Here is a 15038-nt window from a genome sequence, read left to right as displayed (position 1 = left end):
TAGGCTATGCTATCCAGCTCAGTTTCTATGAGCTTGTTTATACAAGGCTTGTGTATATATATATATACCTATGAACCCCGTTTCATCATCATAACCTATTATTAGTTTGCGATGTCAAGAGAAAACAAACACTTTCTCGCTCCCTCATGCAAATACACACCTCAAGTGCACGTGTGTCTGTACTGTACCCCTGATGTTCGTCTGCTCTGTAACCTGTGCCCTGGTAGAGCCATCAGCCAGTCCGGCCAAGGATAACTACAGGATGAACCGCTACAAGAACAAAGCCCTGAACCCAGAAGAGATGCGGCGCAGGAGAGAGGAGGAGGGCATCCAGCTCAGGAAACAGAAGCGAGAACAACAGGTATTAACACTGAACCCAGGCATCCCATTTGCCCTCTATCCTCCTCTTGCAGCTTAGCGTTGTTGATGTGTGTCATTGGATCATCTCGATAGGCTAATAGAGTCGACTGTCTTGTTGTGATCACAGCTCTTCAAGAGGAGAAACGTGGACATCCTCAATGAAGAGGCGGCCATGTTTGAGAGTCCACTGGTGGACTCGTATCTCACTTCCCCCGTAACAGTGAGTCTCCGTTCTCCGGATCCCATTCATTCACACAACACAAAACAAATTAATGTAACAGAAAGGTTCGGCAAAGCAAACGGGAGGCACACATCTAGCACACAGATGTGTTCAGAGATGGCACACACAGATAAACACACAGAGAGAATAGTTTCCTTCACATGGCATTTCAGTTATTGGTGTGAGCTTGTGGTTTGAATGCTGGCATTTATACAGGGTGGCTCCAGTCTTTTGATTGCTTGCAGGGCCCGAATTTCAGCGCAGGATTGTGGGTATTTCGCGTCATTTCATCAATTCCCGCAAATCGAGGACAAACAATGTAGGGATGGGCATTTTAACCAATTGAAATACTCGAGTACTCTCCTTCTATTATGAACGAGTAATCGGGTACTCGCTGTGGGGGGGGGGGGGGGGGGGGGTTTGGGGGTCCGTGTGGAAACACACGCTTAACCCAAGTTTGGCTATGTTAAGCAGTTCATTTCGAATATCTATTACTATGGTAATGACAGGGGCAGGAGCAGGGGTAATCTGCTGTGTATGGGGCTGTTCACACATAGCGTTTGCATTTTTGCATGGAAAAAACACAACCTGTAGCACTTTTTGTGAGGAAAGGGACAATTAGGTGACGTTAGCTGCAGCTGTTGTCCCTACCTCACATCTCTGGTGGTTGGATGGCAGCATTGGTTAGCGCTGCGTCGTCGGAGCAGACTTGTGAAACAAGCGAAGAAGGCTCATTTCCAATAGGCCTACATGCCCGGTACAATCCATTCTGCTTTATGATCAGTACAGTAACGTAAATCCACGGATTACAAGGTCCGGTGTTCTGCCAAAAAGTGAAAACTGACCAGTGACCATAACATTAGCTGCAGCTAAATAGTGATCGACATGAAGCAATAAAGTGATTCGTTCTCCACATTTCTTGTGGCTAACGTTATGGGACGACGACAGTGTAGTCAGTAAACTAGCGCCACGTTTTCAATGAGTTTTATCGGGGGTGCGTTGTGGAGAAGTGCGTCTGTCTCGTGTCGTTAACGGGAGCGCATCTCCACCAGTCAATCTTCATGATGAGCTGGGAAACTTCCTGTTAAAACTTTCAAAATAATAGTACTTAAACAAAAGTAAATAGCTTATTGATGCACGTTGGATGAGAAAAAGGTATTTCAACAAACAAAGCAGCAAACCTTGTATCAAAATACTCGTGATGTTAAGATTACGAGTGAAACTGTGGCTGTAAGGCATTACTCAAAATTAATATTAATGCCAATGTTACAATAAGGGTTTTATTTTGAAAGCCTTAAAGCAGATGACATACTTTTACATTCTGGCTGACTTGACGCCCGTGCAGTTATGCCTGTCTGAAACACAGCCATGCTGCCTGATCCACATGACAATGTGTGCGTACCATTTTTAAAGGGGTGAGGGGTGGGGCGAGTACCCGAACAGCAGAAACATTACTCGAGTACTGACGTTATGAACGAGTACTCGAGTACCCGAGTACTCCCGCCCATCCCTAATACAATGCGGGAAATTCCTGCACACACATACAATCGATGTCTAATTTTCAACCGACACTTGCACCATTGCACCCATCGTATCCCCCCCAAAGTCTAGAAGTCCCCCCTTATGTGCAGCATGTAAGAGGGGAATCACACACACCCCATTTTGAAAACTGAATTTCAGGCCCTGGGCAAATGTCTAACACACAGATGTGTTAAGAGATGGCATATACACACAAAGAAATGACTTTCCTTCATAGGGCATTTCAGTTATTGGTGTCAGCCTGCGGGTGGCAAATGCTGGAATCTGTACTGGGTGGCTCCAATGTTTTGATTGCTTGGGCTTGCATTTCAGGAAGGAGTCATCACCAGGGACATGGTGGAGATGCTTTTCTCAGAGGACGCAGAGCTCCAGCTCACCACAACGCAAAAGTTCAGAAAGTTACTTTCCAAAGGTAAGTTTTTATTCCCTGTTGCTCTAGAGTCTAGACACTCAAGCTGCCGTCACATGATAAGCGATCTTCACTTCTCTCACCGCAAGGTAGAGCGGAGAGCAGCAGTACTGTAGCTGTTGCTAGGCTAGATCGGTTGCGCTCAGGAAGGGTCAGCGGTAACTAGGTCAAAGTTTAAATAATTTGAACTTTGTGCGCAGTGCACGTTGGCAGATTTGAGTGGCGCGCGGCGCCAGGGGTAGCACCACTCTCTTGATAGGTAAACAATGACACGGCGGGCACAGAGCAGTTTTACAGCAGATCGTGTGGGATCAGGGGGCAGGGGGGGTAATGTGTGGTTGTGAGGCCACTACAACGACTAAAATATCTAATCTGACCTTCTCTTTTGTCTGATGACCTTTTAGAGCCCAACCCACCGATTGATGAGGTCATAAACACGCCTGGAGTGGTGGAGAGGTTTGTTGAGTTCCTGAAGAAGAGCACCAACTGCACATTACAGGTCAGATCACTAAAAACACTTGACATTTACCACCCTGCAAGTGCCAAATGCTGGGGGAAAATGTATTACCGGTATGCATTTCTCTGTAATATATAGTCTTTTGTCAAATGTTTTCCCAGCTGGTCACTGCACACTCTCGCTGACTGTGAGCCAGTCAATCAAAGCAGAACTGTATCAAAGAGGCTCCTCACTGACTGTCTGCTCCACACAGTGCAGTCACTTCTCAATGTCTTTTACTCTGCTGTGTTGACACTTAAAGAACGACGGTACACACTTTCGGTCTCTCTCTCCAGCTGTCCCACTGTTTGAAAAATGCGACGCAGTGGGCGTGGAGGGTGGAAGTGGCTGTCAAATCTATCTTGTTATGTAGAGTCTAAAGTAAGACAGTAGCAAACATCCACCTGCTTTTGATTGTTAACCCCAGAACAAAACAGAATTGTCTGTTTAGCGCATAAACCTCATCAGTTCAACATGTGCTATGCACTTAGATATGGGGGTAACGCCTCCAACTTTCTACAAAATACATTATAAGAGTAATTCATCTTCAAACTATTTTCTTTTGGCTTATATTTGATGTAGGAATCGGTGTCCGCTAAGCGTTTTCATTGTGGTTCTGCCAAAATAATCTTTTGTCGTCGTCTGCATCTCACCACTTATTCTGACTACGGTAGTTGAATGCTTTCCACTCTGAATGATCTTGATGGAATGTCGCAGGTACGGGACAACCTGGCAAACGTTCACTGAAAATCTGCAAGGCACTGAAATGGGAAATGTCTAGATGAATAATCGTATGTAGCTAACCGTAGGTAACAGCATCTTCCACAGGAGACGTTATCTTTTTTTTTTTTTTTCAATATTTTATTTTATTTTTTATGGAACAATACACGAGACAATACAAGACAAACAGGCTCAGACACAGGAAAAGAAAGAAGAAAAAGAAAAAAATATATACATACATACATCATCGACATTCAACATTGCATTGTGGTGCTACCAGCCGCTCAAGGCGCTTATGTATGTAATAGATAAGGTGCATCGTGCATGGGATCTCACGCAAGGGGTCCACCTCAGTCACCTGTCATTCTTAAAAGTAGGCCAGAAATGGGTTCCAGACAGTTGAGAACCTCCCAAGTGAGTTGGTTCTCAGGGACCTGAGTCTCTCCATCTGTATAACAGAAATCATGTCCATCAGCCACACCCAAAAAGAGGGTGGAGAGGATGAGTCTTCAGAATGAGTCTCTTGGCGACAGTTGTCCCCAGTGTCAGAGATTGTGGCACAGCTGTAGGGAAGTTCAAAGAGGACTCCGAGCAGCCAAAGATGGCGAGTTCTGCCTCCGGCTGTAGGGTTATTTTGTAAGCCTTGGAGTACCAGTCAAATGTTTTGCCCCAGAATCCCGTTAATGAAGGGCAGAACTAGAAGGCATGAGATAGTGTGCCCTCTGACACCTGACAAGAGACATCTCCTTTGTAATTAAAAATATTAATTCTGGATAGTCTCCTCAATGTGGTCACTGTATTGATGGTCAGATGCTTGTCATTATTGCATCAGACCTATCTACAGTATCTCCATACATGGTTTTATTGCTGCCAGTGCAGGAGCTTTGCACTTGGTCCATCTCCAATTGTCTCCCTAAGTGAAAACAAATGATGATGAAACTTATGATCCTACAGAATGCTCCAAAGTTCTCACAGCTTTTTAATTAACATTGAGTGCGTTTACATGCACACCAATAAACTGTTTATTAGCGGATTTCTGAGTTACCTGATTATTCAAGTGGTCATGTAAACAGCATAAACCGATAAGCTTTATCCGTTTATGGTCATAAACGGGTTATGAATAAACCGATAAACACACCTAGGTTTCTGGGCAATAATCGGTGTTCTCTCTGCATGTATACAGCATAACCAGCTTTCTTTCGGGTTTATACATCTGCGCATGTACACGTTGCGGGAGAGAGAGGCAGCTGGAGACGCGCGCTGCTCACTCACTCACTCACTGGCCCCTTTCTGCTGCTTCTCCCCGTCCATGGCGCACCACAGCCGGCTTGATGAGATGAAGGTGAGCAGCACGGAGCTCCTGCAACAGGCGTTTCCCGACCTGCTGCCTCCCCGTTGCTGCACTGCTATGTTGTAATGTGGATACAGGAGATGACGAATATTTGTCTTGAATTGCGAATAGAACGACGCATTAATAAAACGCATTGGACTCAGTGTGCAAGCCGTGATCTGTGTGTGACGGGTTTTTTCAGATGACGGATTAAAAAGATTTATACGAACAAAACGTAGCCTACTCAGCTGTTCAAAACACAAGTTATCCGCCACTAAAGACCTTAATTCTCTCAGTTTTCTGACAGCTATTTAAATTCAGTTGGGTCAAGATCTGTATCGTTCATGTTATTTGACGTGCTTCAGTCGCCTGCCTGTCTCTGTGCGCTTGGTAAAGTTGGAAATATATGACAGATTCACACTTCCAAAGCGACGCCTCCCGACAACGAGATACAAACTAATTTTCACCTAAACCATCCTCCGAGCCAGACAAGAAGTAATGAAAATGTGATTTTGCATTTTGCAACTTCTTTTGTTGTTTTATTGCGGAATTACCGCTGCCTTCTGGAGAGAAATCCGACTAATTGACTGAATCATGTAAACCCGGGTTTTTCCTATTGTCGGATTATTAAAGTGCATGTAAACGCAGAAATCAGATTATTGCCATAAACTGATTATTCTCAGTTATCCGTTTATTGTCTGCATGTAAACGCACTCATTGTGTGATAGACCGTAATAATTAGACACTTTATTGTTGCCACAGATACGCAAAGTTGCCCAACACTGAGATATTAGATCAACATGAGTGCTACCTGCCAGTTTGATCTCACGCAGCACTGACAGGTGTGAAGGACGATTCATTAATCAATAAACTGACCATGTGAAATTAAATCACAGTTGAAGTAAACACACGTTGTTTACAGCTTTTTCTTATGTTGTTCCGTACTGTGTTGCAGTTCAGTGGTAGATTATTTGCAAACAATGAATTTAGCTAATCTACAGTATATTTGTCCTGTCCTAAATTAACCTAATCTGATCTAATCTAATTTTAGCCTGAACTACATAACAATGAATTTTTTTTAGCTGATCTACAGCCAAACTTAAACTATTCTAACCTACTGGGTATCCCTCCTTAAATTTTAAAAGGTGATAGCTATAGACCCTTCTCACGGGGGCCATTTTGTGTCAAAAAGGCAGGGTAAACACAGGTGCAAGCAAAACACTAATGAGGGTTTCAAACTTCCATGATTGGAATTTGGAAACCCTCATTAGTGTTTTGCTTGCACCTGTGTTTATTCTGCCTTTTCGACACAAAATGGCCCCCGTGAAAAAGGTTTATTATGGCATACCTGCACACTTTGCATGTGCATCTTCTACTTCCATTTGATTGTGAATAGCTCACTATTAGGGGTGCACCAATCGATCGGCAAGCAATCTGTATCGGCCGATTTTGACCTCAAATATGCGATCGGCGATCGGCAATTTTTTTTTAAACATTTTTTTTTTTTAAACAAAAGCCCTATCACTAATCAGGCTTTCCAACGATATAAAATACAATGCCAATTGGTATTATTAAAGGGGAGAAATAATTGACCTAAAATAACGTTTCCAAACTTTCTTTGAGGAGTTTATATATCTGTGATCGGTCGATGATCGGTTGGGCAGATATTTCCCATAGGCGATCGGTGATCGGTCGCAAAAAACGTGATCGGTGCACCCCTACTCACTATGCACATTTGCACATTCACTTCAGCCTGTGAGTATTTCATCATTTCCTTTCTTTTACCAGGTAGATTATTAAGAACACATGCTCGTTTACAATAATGACCTGGCCAAGAGGGCATAGAGGCATACACAAAAGTAGAATCGATACAAATTAAAACAAATATAAACAGTGTTAAAAGCATTGGCAAAAAAACAGTCACACAGCAACTCTTAGACTTAACACACAGGGCAGACAAGACATACAGGTAGTGCAAGGTTAGGAGACGGGGCAGGGGAGTCAGGACAATTGGCAATTTGCTGACGTGTTAAAAAGGACTTCAATATATTGCTAAAGGCAGCCAGGTCAACAGACTGGTCCAGCTGAAGCGATTTGTTGAGGCCATTCCAAGCTGATGCAGCGGCAGAGTGGAAGGCTTTGCTACCAACAGAGTTCTTGGTTTTGGGGTCTTTCCCAGTAGAGTTGTAAATATATCTCACTACTATAATAAGGCAGAGGGGGTGCGTTCAGCGCGCAATTGAGAAAGAAATGGGCGCACAATATTTCTACTTTAGATCAAACTCGGACCTTTCTGTTTGCGTTTTTTTCCCCCCTAAATTCTCTGCTGCTGGGAATGACCCAATTCCCAGGGATCCTGCAGTTGTATCTCATCTAATTAAACCTATAAGGCCTCTTAACTGCAGTGCTTTTAAATCCTGCTTTTCTGACACGCTCCCACGTTGTGCTCCCGCAGTTTGAAGCAGCCTGGGCACTGACCAACATAGCGTCGGGCACGTCCATGCAGACAAAGACCGTGATCGAAGCCGGAGCCGTGCCCATCTTCATTGAGCTCCTCAACTCTGACTTTGAGGATGTCCAGGAACAGGTAACACAACAGTTAGCTTCATTGAGCTCCTCAACTCTGACTTTGAGGATGTCCAGGAACAGGTAACACAACAGTTAGAGTGACGCAAGGAGTTGTGTTCATCTCGGCCGTTCTCTCTTAACAGCTTGCCTTGCACTATCCGATACCTTCGTCCCCCCCACAGGTTCATTAAGTCTGTATCTTTTTCTCTTTTCCGCAGGCTGTGTGGGCCCTGGGTAATATTGCTGGCGATAGTGCTGTGTGCAGGGACTATGTGCTGAACTGCAACATCCTTCCGCCGCTGTTAATGTAAGTCCTCTCCCCTCGCCCTGTTTGGAGGTATCACTTATTCGCCTGTTTAGAGGTATCACTTATTCAGGCCTCTAGCCGCTCCGCTTATAAAACATTTCTGACTGGTGTAATTTCATCTCATGAGCCTCGCTCTTGTTTCAGGCTTCTGACCAAATCCACTCGACTGACCATGACGAGGAATGCGGTGTGGGCTCTGTCTAACCTCTGTCGAGGAAAAAACCCTCCACCTGTCTTTGAAAAGGTACAAGCTTAACCTCATGATGTCAACACGGAAAGGTTGATCTCGTTTAACAAAGAGCAGAGGCCTATTTGCTTGTCAAACCACACAACATCTATAACTCTGTTAATTATAGTTCTGTCTAAATATTTGTATGACTGCATGTTGATGTCTTAGAATACCACCCCATCACCACTACTGTGTTGGTTTCTTAAAGAGGTTTTGCAGACAGACATTTTGCTAGAGATCTGTAGTCTTGAGTGGCAGGTTTCTAGTCTAGGGAGATGATTTAAACTGGACTTTAATTTATTCACTGGGCACAACAAAACTGATGTCAGCATGTGCGACTGGACCGGAATAGTAGTTTGAAATGATTCTTCATTTTACGGCGCAAACACACTGGACACGGAAGCGATGCCGCGCGTAAATTCAGCTTGAGCAGGAGGAGCCTGGCCATTCACACCAGAAGCGCTCTTTTTTCCTCCTCCGCTCCGGGCACAACTTGTGCTGACGTCATGCCCGGCTGCACACAATCGCTGGCGGCTTGCGTCAAAAATAGAGCAGATGCGGAAACTCTCGCCGCAGGACGCGAGCCACCCACCCCGCGGCCGGTGTGACCGGTTTGATCTGTTAACAAGCACCGCCTGCGCTTCCACACGCTCTGGCTCCCTTCTGCGTCGGTTCCATTTCCAGTGTGTTTAGAAATTAGATTTGTTTAGCGCAGCCTCGTCGTCTTCACTTGGTGTTTATGTGTGATTCAAAGGGGTGGCGGTGTTCTTGCAGAGTTGATGCTTTTGACACGTCTGTGTTTGTCTAGGTGTCACCCTGCCTGCCAGTACTATCCAGGCTTTTATTTAGCAGTGACCCAGACTTGCTGGCGGACGCCTGCTGGGCCCTGTCCTATCTCTCCGACGGCCCCAATGACAAGATCCAGGCCGTCATCGACTCTGGCGTCTGCAGGCGCCTCGTGGAATTACTCATGTGAGTCCACATTGTACCCTCGCTGTGTCGTCTGTTATAATAAGCTTGGCCTGTAAGGTATTCATGACTCCAATGAACCCTCCTTTCTGCAGGCACACTGACTATAAGGTGGCCTCGCCTGCCTTGAGAGCTGTAGGGAACATTGTCACTGGAGATGACATCCAAACACAGGTGAGAGTGTATTAGACATAGGTGTGTTTACGTGATCGCCAAGCTTTTTTTAGCCGTAGACAGCAGGTGCATCGCGCCCATCGATCAAGGGTAGACGCATGCCTACACCCCCCCCCATCCCTGAGTGAGTGCTTGCTTGCGTCTTCTTGGACACACATAACTAACATTATAATATCTGATATAATTGACATGCAAATATCTAAATAAACATTTTCCCTATTGTAGGTTGGGCAATCACTGAGTTAGTAGAGAAATTAGTAAAGTTAGTAAAGAAAGTCTTTGAATGTACATGTTAAATTGCAGAAAATTGTGTCATTATGTTTGAATTGTGCCTACCCTAATTTTTTTACATTACTTGCATGATGCCCCTGTCGGAGAGGTTTTCATGTCTGCTGGAGTAGCAAATTGAAATGGCTGCAATATCTCGTTTGTTCACTCTACTCTAGAAGCTTATATAAATGGCATTACATGGCGTTTGTGTTGCGGTGTATAGGTCGTGTTGAACTGCTCAGCCCTGCCCTGCCTACTGCACCTCCTCAGCAGTGCTAAAGAGTCCATCCGCAAAGAGGCGTGCTGGACCATCTCCAACATCACCGCAGGAAACAGAGCACAGATACAGGTGACACACCAAACACGCACAGAGCTGAAATGGAGTCTGTGTTGAGTTTGGATTGCAATCTTATTATAATTATCCTCACAGGGAAATAAGGTCGTGGCAGCAAAGGAAATGGGATACAACAGATGAAATAGAATCTGAGTAAGATTTGATTTGATTTAGTTAATGCATCTACTGAGGGAAATGTTAACATTAAGTAAACAACGTCGGAATGGAAAACCATGAACAATTTGAATTTGCTGCAAATTTGTAGGGTGTGCAAAATGGCAGGAGTAGGAAGAGAATGTTTGAAAATAAATGACAATGAGAATACTGTATATAGTATGAAAGTAATATAACAGATAGATGTATGTGTAATATATGTGTAAGTGCCAAAATATGAGAGTGAGAAAGTGAATTAGCCACAGCTGTAACCCTGCTTTGTTTGTTTTGTTAATAATCTGTTGCTTTCTCTCTCTCTCCTCTCCCTCTCTCTCCTCTCCCTCCCTCTCTCTCTCTCCTCTCCCTCTCTCTCTCTCCTCTCCCTCTCTCGCCTCTCCCTCCCTCTCTCCTCTCCCTCTCTCTCTCTCCTCTCCCTCTCTCCTCTCCCTCTCTCTCCTCTCCCTCTCTCTCTCTCCTCTCAGACGGTGATTGATGCCAACATCTTCCCGGTGCTGATTGACATCCTGCAGAAAGCCGAGTTCCGGACCAGGAAAGAGGCGGCCTGGGCCATCACCAACGCCACCTCCGGGGGAACGCCGGAACAGATCCGGTCAGTCTGACTCAAAAACTCGCAAATTCGTGCCCTCTGCTAATGACGAGATTGGACCGGGCGAGATCGCCTCTCCTCTTGTTTGTTTCATTGGCTAGTTCATCATGTCAAATGTCACATCATTCAGGGCAAGCTAACTGAACTAGTCGGGTGATCTTGTCACGAGGTCAGGCTTTCCCTGGTCAGTTATTGACTATCGGGCGTATTCATTTTAATAGGATATAATTTACTAAATGGATAAGACGAGACTTCAAAGGCCCCATGGAGAAATTGGATCATTGTAGCAGCAAACAGGATATTGACATTTTTCCTCTTGATCGTATCTTTTTATGAGGCCAGACTTCCTACAGTAGCTTAGCATACTTGCATTCTAAATATTCCCTCGTGGTCACAGGGAGACGGGATGGGAGCTATACTTGGTGTGTGAATGTGTGTGTTAGCTCACTGGGAAATACTTATCCAGATTGAATTACAGCGGAACGTCACAAGACACTTATGACCAACTACATTCCAGTCCCCCTCTTGAATCTGTGTGTGTGTGTGTGGGTAGGTATCTGGTGAACCTGGGCTGTATCAAGCCCCTGTGTGACCTGCTGACAGTGATGGACTCTAAGATCGTGCAGGTGGCTCTGAATGGCCTGGAGAACATCCTGAGGCTGGGTGAGCAGGAGGCCAAGCAGGAGAACAACGGCACCGGAGTCAACCCCTACTGCAGCCTCATCGAGGAGGCCTATGGTACATGCAACACACGGGGGCTTTCACAGACTAGTCGACGAATCAAAACCACTAGTCCACACTGTGCATCTAAGACCCTATTTACACCTGGCATTAAAATGTGTTTTGAGGGATCAGATTGCAATCGGATAGTGTTTGACCACATTCACCTGATTACATTCACACCTGGTATTAATATGTGTCTCCAGTGTCCACATTGAGATCTGATTGCGATCGAATCAGGCAAGCTCCATCACGCAGAGCAGCAGAAAAACAGCTGTGACTGTTGCTGTATGTGGATTGAGAACACACTTGAATTTACACTTGTGTTCAATGTGATCACAATGTGTCCCTGACCACCTCCGGAGGTGGTTTGGCCCATCAGATAACAATTCATCCTCAATGCGTCTTAGGTGCATTTACACCTGTACTTTCATGTGGTCAAGCACTATCCGATTGCAATCTGATCACCCAAAACAAATTTCAATGGCAGGTGTAAAAGGGGTCATAGTCGACTAATTGTTCATCTGAGGTTTCAGGAATAAACATAAATAAATTGACCATAGATTTGATTGAACAATGATTTTCTACATTATGTGATGTTAAATAAACAGAATTTAAGGTATATTTAGAGACAGAAAGACTCCAGTCTATGTTGTTACTGCAGTCAAAAGTCAATCGAGGACTCTGCTATTTCACATACACCCAGGTTGGTCCCGCCTACATTAGTTAACCCTTTACTGGCTGTTTTTGAGACCTTTTTGACGAGAATTGATCATTTTTATTGGGCGGGCAAAAATATGATGCATCTCCCGTGACTAGTCGACTACTTTTTGGGAGTAGACCACTAAAATGCAGTAGTCATGAATGCCCTACAATACACACACACACACACACACACACAACAAAGAACAAACATACTCTAGTCTAGTCTATGAATGTCTTATCACTGATGTTTATCAAGCGTTTGAACCTGTTTTTGAAGGCTGATACCAGTGTGGTGATTCTATGCAGTACCTATGTAACACACTAACATTAGGGATTGGGCGATCTTATCCAAATTCAATATATCGCAATTAGGGCTGTGAATCTTCACTGGCCTCACGATTCGATTCGATTACGATTCAGAGGGCTACGATTCGATTACGATTATCGATGCATCTCGATGCATCTTAAATCGATGCATCACTTTTTTCCGCAATACATAATTTATTTTTTTTCACTTTCTTTTTTCTCACTCTGTGGCTACTTTTAAAATAAAAGTGCATTTGGAATTGCATTGTATTATGATCCATAATTAAAATAAACAACTGCATGTACTTCCATTATATTTTATTTGATTATTAAAAAATATATATATATATATATTTTTTTTTTATAATCGATTTTTGACATTTGTGAATCGATGCAGAATCGTGCACGTCCGCATCGCGATGCATCTTATAATCGATTATTTTTGACACCCCTAATCGCAATGCAACAATGTGACATTGTGTATTTATAGGGCAGAAAATGAATCTGAATGAATATTAGCTCCGTTTTATTCTTCTATGGTAATCACAAATATGACGGCTTGCAATTTCCCAAGCTCTCCATCCAAATGATATTATTTCCATTATGTAAACATTTATTTATTACATTGTATCATGGTTGTATCGAATTGTGAAACCCATGGCACGTAACGAATCGTGAGATTAGCATATTGTGCCATCCTTTCATTATATCCATCATGTTGGACATCGACAACATTGATTGTTCTATATCTGGTTTTTAATAAAAGGCCAATTTCTTGCTGATATATTGGTGTAACACTTATTCGTTCCCCACACAGGTCTGGACAAGATCGAGTTCCTCCAGAGCCACGACAACCAGGAGATCTACCAGAAGGCCTTTGACCTGATCGAGCACTACTTCGGGGTGGACGAGGAGGACGCCAGCCTGGCCCCTCAGGTGGACCAGGCCAACCAGCAGTTCCTGTTCCCCCAGCAGGAGGCTCCCATGGAAGGCTTCCAGCTATAACTCGACACCCGCGCCCCTCCTCCTCCTCCTCCTCCAAAATACACAATTTACCATTTACCTCTCCATCTCATGGATACCAGAGTATCTTGTACCTCCATGCCCTCTTCCCCTGGACTGATCTACCACTATTCCACAGCTCAGACCCTCCCAGTGGTCTGGCTTGTTTCTAGCAGTGCAGACTCATCAGTCACCCGGCCGAGTGGAGAGCGGCGCACAAACTCCATTACGCTTATTAGAGGGAATAATCACCTCAGAGCCCAAAGTGTGGCTCGGCCCTGGCTTAAAACGCACATAAAGACATCTTCCTGCCATTTGATACCCACGAGATTTCTTTCTTTTTGGCAGAGGCGATGGTTTCTCGGTTAATAACCTTTATATCTCTTTTCTTTTCTTTCTTTTTTTCCCAATATGGGACATTCCTTTTTTGAGGATTGACCCATGCAAGCCCTCGCAATGTCCGTGGGTCAGGGTGCATGAGGTGAAACATGCCCAGCTCATGATGTCAGTCTGACTTAGTGCAGTTATAAATATATATATACAAAAAAATATTTTGCCCTTTTTTTCTCTTTTTTTTAATTACGCTTACCAGTAGTTATTTCCCTAACCCTTATTTATCTGCTCCTTTTTTTAGTGTTTCTCGGAAGATTTTTTTCTTTCTGAAGAGTACTTGGTTTGCTACCAAGAGGCTCCATGATCTCTAGACTTAGGGCTGGTCTCTGCTAAGCTCCTCAAAAGAAAAGAAACCATCTGCATCCAGGAAACCGATGCTACTTTATCCCACGGTGGAGTTCCTATCCGACGCATGGAAGCCCACCAAACGTCAAGGTCTTTCTGAAGCCCTGACGGGTCCTGCACACCACCTAGGGATGTGGGCGATATACTCGCTATCGCCCAGTCAGCCCTGCCCCGCTGCTGCAGCTGGTGGGCTGCCTTGCTGTATTTCCATCTTCAATTGGTCGATTTCGAAACGGCCCCTCCTTTCCTCACTGCAGTCCGTCGCTCACCACCTTACAAAGCAGGCTGGGATACCTGGCGTCAGGACATCGCGAAACGACAAGACGAGAGGAGGGGCCAAAATCTAAATAGACCAATTGAAGACGGAAATACAGCAAGGCAGCCAACCAAGCTGCAGCAGTGGGGGGCAGGGCTTGACAGGGCGATGGCGAGTACATGCGAGTTGATCACGTTCGGTGTGCAGGAGACCGGAGTCTGATGCCCGAGCTAAGAGGTGTGAATTTATTTATTTTCCATCTAGCAATGGGTTTTTCTTTTTTTTTCTTTTTTTTTTGGCCTCTTGTTTTTGAAGACTGGCTCATTTTTATTTTGTTTTTTTTGGGGGGTGGGGGGGGGGGGAATTAAAGAAAGCAGAATTGTCTGGGCTTATGCTCTGAATGGGAAAGGGAATTGGGATTACGAAAGATATATAAAAATGAAAGTATACAGGTTTCCAGGGTGGTATAGTTAGAGATCTAATGTTCGTCGTGTGCTGTGTTATTAATAACAATACATTTGAATTATGAAGTGATCTAACTATTAAACAAGGCATAGCTGGGGTGTCGGAGGGGGAGAGGGCCAGCAGCACAACACCAAACTTATTTTTATATTCAAATGCGTACC

At 44.3% G+C, this 15038-nt stretch overlaps 1 protein-coding gene across 1 annotated transcript; it reads left to right on the top strand.

Moving 5' to 3' along the window:
• Positions 1-238: 238 nt before the first annotated feature.
• kpna6 (karyopherin alpha 6 (importin alpha 7)) lies at positions 239-13421 on the top strand (the record flags this gene model as incomplete). Its single annotated transcript, XM_083646891.1, has 13 exons — positions 239-361; positions 488-580; positions 2432-2531; positions 2933-3027; positions 7530-7661; positions 7861-7949; positions 8094-8193; positions 8987-9150; positions 9243-9321; positions 9815-9940; positions 10561-10688; positions 11239-11423; positions 13234-13421. Exons 1-13 carry the CDS (start codon positions 263-265, stop codon positions 13419-13421), a joined length of 1578 nt encoding a protein of 525 aa, XP_083503017.1. The 5' UTR covers positions 239-262.
• Between the last annotated feature and the right edge of the window lie 1617 nt (positions 13422-15038).

The sequence above is a fragment of the Poromitra crassiceps genome, assembly GCF_964638095.1.
Source record: "Poromitra crassiceps genome assembly, chromosome: 11".
NCBI classification, from domain to species: Eukaryota; Metazoa; Chordata; class Actinopteri; order Beryciformes; family Melamphaidae; genus Poromitra; species Poromitra crassiceps.
This window is presented reverse-complemented; position numbering and strand designations above follow the sequence as displayed.